This window comes from Notothenia rossii (genome assembly GCF_949606895.1).
Source record: "Notothenia rossii genome assembly, chromosome: 6".
Classification (NCBI taxonomy): Eukaryota; Metazoa; Chordata; class Actinopteri; order Perciformes; family Nototheniidae; genus Notothenia; species Notothenia rossii.
Window position 1 is genome coordinate 89,638,261 of NC_136909.1, and position 4,394 is coordinate 89,642,654.

Here is a 4,394-nt window from a genome sequence, read left to right on the forward strand (position 1 = left end):
TAAAAAAAAGTGAAATCTTTACTTGATTGATGTGTTTTTAGCGATATGGCACACATGGGAAACTTTTAATGTTTTTTACATTTTTTCGGAAACGCTGCAAGCGGGATTCGAACCCGTGAACTAGGGAACTACATAAGTCATGTTCCATACATTTGGCATTCTGTCACAGTTTTATGTTTATTTTAAATATAGTCCCTTGTTAAACAGCACTTTGTTTTGTATTTCATTTGTGAAAAGTGCTATATAAATAGTATGACTCAATGACACGTTTAATTAAGTATAAATGTGATGTACTTGTACTCCATAATATGAATTGTTTTGAAAGTGTACATCACTACATCTTAGAGGTAACTATTCTACATTTTACTGCACGCATGAAGGCCGGATCTTTAGTTATGTAGTATTTGAAGTCTGGTATTAGTACTTTTACTTAGGTAGAGGATCTGAGTACTGCTTTAAAGAGTGAATGTTAAAACTATCAAATGTTTTCACCGCATTATATTATTTTATACAAACATTAAAACACGTGTACAACTGCAGAACACCAGTTTTGTTTGTTGAGAGAAAAAATAAATAAGGAAATACTTTTTGAAAGATGTTATTAAAACACCACAAAAGTAGAATAAATACAACAAAGACTTTAAATACAATAATACAACAGTGACATTACTATTCACAGCAAACCAATAAATGTAAGTATAAAAAAATAACCAAATTACAAAACAACTATTATTTACAAGCATTAAATATTGTACATTTTGATGAACTATTTACAATATGTTTACATTATTATTTGCCAAATCTTTTCCTCATTTCCTCCAACCAAAGTTCTTTGGATAGTGTTTCTGTCTGCGGACAAAACGCTCTCCCACGGTACAGGCCGGGTCCGGTTTCAGCAGTGCGGAACTGGCCACACTTTTTGCAGGTGTTTGCCTCTACAGTCCGCCTGTATATCCGCTTTGGTGTGGCCCCAGCTCCGAGTGTGGCGACAGGAATAATGGTTGGTGGTGTGGTGCCCTGAATTGCAGCCGGAAAGGCAACTGGTACAAAACAGAGAGTTTGTCCAGTTGGGGTGACGAAGCTGACCTGAGGTTGGAGAGCAGGTGCTGGTGCTGGAGGTGTGATGGAGAGAGACCTCTTTGCTCTTCCCTTTGGCAGGATGGGAAGTGGAAGAGAAGAGGCCTTCTGTCTCTGTTGAGCCTGACCAGCTGTACTCTCCAGGAGCCGGTACTGGTGCTCGTGCTGTGCTGGCGTGGGTACAGCAGGGAGGACACGGGCCGCTTGAAGAGGCTCATCAGACTCAGGGAGGGCTGGAAGCAGAGCAGTGCCCTGCAGCAGCACAGACAGCTCCTGCTTCTTCTGCCTGCTGTTGTGCCAGCTGATGAGGGTGGTTTGATTTACTGCCACCAGCTGAATCTGGGTGCCCTGCATCACCAGGTAGGTGCCAACAACCAGCTGCCGAATCTTAGTGTAGTCCCTAAGAATAAGGGACCACCTGGAAATGGCCCCCTTGCCTTTCCTGACTGGGGATCGGTGGAGATCACAGAGTCTGATAAAAATGCTCTCCACCAACCGACAGCAGTCAGGCCACTGAGCAGGAGCACTACTTTCCCCCAGCATGCATCGGGTGGTGCTCTCAACACCAGGAGTCTTTGAGGGCTTCTATGGTGTCCTGAAGCGGCCACTCAAAAGCCTGTCCTGGTGGCGTGCTGCATACACCGCCCGCTGCTTGTCCACCTCCTCCAAGCTGTCCCACAGTGCAATGATTTCCCCTGCCTGCCTGCCGGTTACTCAGGCAGAGAGAGGTCTTGTCCCGCAGATCCACCAGGTACTCAGCCAGTCTGTCCACGTGCTGGAACCCCCGAAGATTATGGACATCGACAGCCTATGCAGATGATGAAACAGTTTAGAAATGGAAACATGAAGCAAACACTGACCTCTATAATATTGTGGATATAATAAAGTATGTGTGCACAAGTAGTTGATAATGAAATCTAGATCATCTGTATACATGGATATTCTAAAGTGACACTTACCATTTCTTCTTCTTCAGCTTGCATGTCAACACTGGCATCAGAGGAAGAACTGGAGGGCAGGATGTCAGAGGCCTGTGCAGATGGAATTGGGATCGGTGTTGTTCTGCTCAGGGCTCCGGTGGTTGTGCTGGGAGCCCGGATGGAAGGGCCAGATGTTGGGGTGGTTCTGCTGGGGGCCAGGGTGGTTCTGCTGGGGGCCAGGGTGGAAGTGCCAGAGGGAGTCTGAGAGGCTGGAGCCTGGAGGACCCCGAGGTCCAGCACTGTGGGGTCGTCTCTGATGTCAGAGAAGCCCTCATCTTCCTCCATGACGTCCTCATGCTGAAACGATAGAGGAAAAGTGGATTATTTACTAAATGGAATAAAATGATATAAATATATTTTTAAATATTGTTTAAACAGCAGTACCACGGTCCTGGTTCCTTCCACCTGTGCAGTCCTTCCAGCAGGTCAATCTGAAAATGCAGGGTGTTGGCACTGGTCCCTAGAAGAACATTATGAAACATTAGGTTATGAAATATTTGGGCCATGAACCAACATGTTTGACAGACACACACCTGGTATGAAGCGGTTGAGGTGTAGGTGAAAAGACTCTAATGATTTATTTGATACAAATAGCATTTTCTTATGACATGTATTTGATTGTATATAATATGGTTTTGTAGTTCCTATAAAGCATATAAAAAAAGTTTGGTGTCCATTGTAGTGAAAGGTAAGCACATTCCCACAAACCCCTCTATTAAAACAAAAAACACAATATAAATGTTAAATATACTTGACCTTTACATTGGAGGTTTTATCTAAAAAGTCAATTGTGTGTTTGAAAATAGCATGAATTAGAAAAGCATTTGATTAGCGTCAGCTACCTTCTTGGGCAAGTAGCAACCTGTGTAAATAAAGGCCTCTAGTAGGCTACTTAATAATGTGTCATCATAACCTAGTAAATAACGTTATTTCAGCGTTCCCGCTTCCAATAAAACACATGACAACCCTTAATATATTCGGGTATCCATCTGAATTTATAGTATCGCCTAAAAATATTACGAAATGCGGTTTTGATCACCACCTAATTAAATTACATTAACAGTAAAAGTTAGCAGTATCCGGCGGCCGGGCTGACAAAGCATAAACAGAGCGTCAGATAACGGGGTTTTGTGACCTTAATAGTTGAATTAATCTATATGACAACACAACACAACAGTTTGAATGAATTATAAACGTATAGTCATAGCACATACAACACCGTAATAAGACTCACCATGTTCATAAAAACGTAAAAACTGTTGTTAGCGTCCGCTGTTTACACAGTGGATGCTAACAATGCTAACGGAGAGTTTGTAAGGATACTAGTTGAATGAATCTATATGACAACACGACACAACAGTTTGAATTAATGATACACTTATAGTCATATCATATACAACACTGTTAAATAAGACTTACCATGTTCGTAACCACTCGTAAACTCGATGTTATTACGATGTACACCCGGTGTTATTATTGCGATGCACGCCCCCTTCCTTCGTTGCTCCAACATTTCTCGGCCGTGATTGGTCAAATGATGGACGACAGCTTATGTAGGAGCCGCGAACGTGATTGGCCGGTGAATTATGGAGCTGGCGCTGCCATTGGCTAACGAATGTTGGAGCTGGCTCTCTGATTGGCCATATTCTCAACATTTCTCAACATGTACACAGCCGAGCCTGTGGCAGCTAGGACTAAAGCTCTAGTCTCTTCGGAGGCGTGGGTTCAAATCCCACCGCTGCCAGAGTTTTACAGTAGCATGAAATTAAAAGTATAGGAAATGGCACATTTGTGAATGACCTCATTGTCATGTGTTATATTAGAAAAGATCCACCAGTCTGTGGCTCAGGTAAGTTTGATAAGGTGAGACAATTCCTAAAACACTCAAATAACGATGTCAAAACAAAGGACAGACAAGTGTAAAAAAGGTAACAGATATAAAGGCGAACACTTTCCATTGGAGCTAGCTAAACACCTGAGGTTAGCACGACGTATTTTACGACTTCTCTTTAATCACAAAAAATCACAAAAAATGAAGTAAATTCGTAATAATAAAATATTAATAATTTTTAAATAAATAATAATAAAAACAATAAAAATAAAATAATAATACAAAATCCTCCGGATTATAACTGGATGCTTGAAGCCTACCCCTGTGTCCCTCTTGCCAGTCCTCCAGGGAATAGCTCCGGCCGGACTGTCTACGAACTGGGGTCGGTCGCTTCAAAACATCAATGAAGAAGTGGGGCCTGGCAGACAGTGCTGCATGCGAGTTCGGTGACCCTGAACAGACTGCCGAACACATAATGAGCACCTGCCCTTTATTGCACCCTCGGA

General features: G+C 42.4%; 1 protein-coding gene across 2 annotated transcripts; it reads right to left on the reverse strand.

The window, feature by feature from the left end:
- On the reverse strand, window positions 1-3,595 carry LOC307044502 (uncharacterized protein). Of its 2 annotated transcripts, none has more exons than XM_079689788.1 (4): window positions 3,477-3,595; window positions 2,442-2,517; window positions 2,037-2,354; window positions 1-1,885 (listed from the first exon to the last, which is right to left on the reverse strand). In XM_079689788.1, exon 4 carries the CDS (start codon window positions 1,618-1,620, stop codon window positions 790-792), a length of 831 nt encoding a protein of 276 aa, XP_079545914.1. In that variant the 5' UTR covers window positions 1,621-1,885; window positions 2,037-2,354; window positions 2,442-2,517; window positions 3,477-3,595; the 3' UTR covers window positions 1-789. Both variants share the same exon structure in this region, with proteins under 2 accessions (XP_079545914.1, XP_079545915.1).
- Window positions 3,596-4,394: the final 799 nt, after the last annotated feature.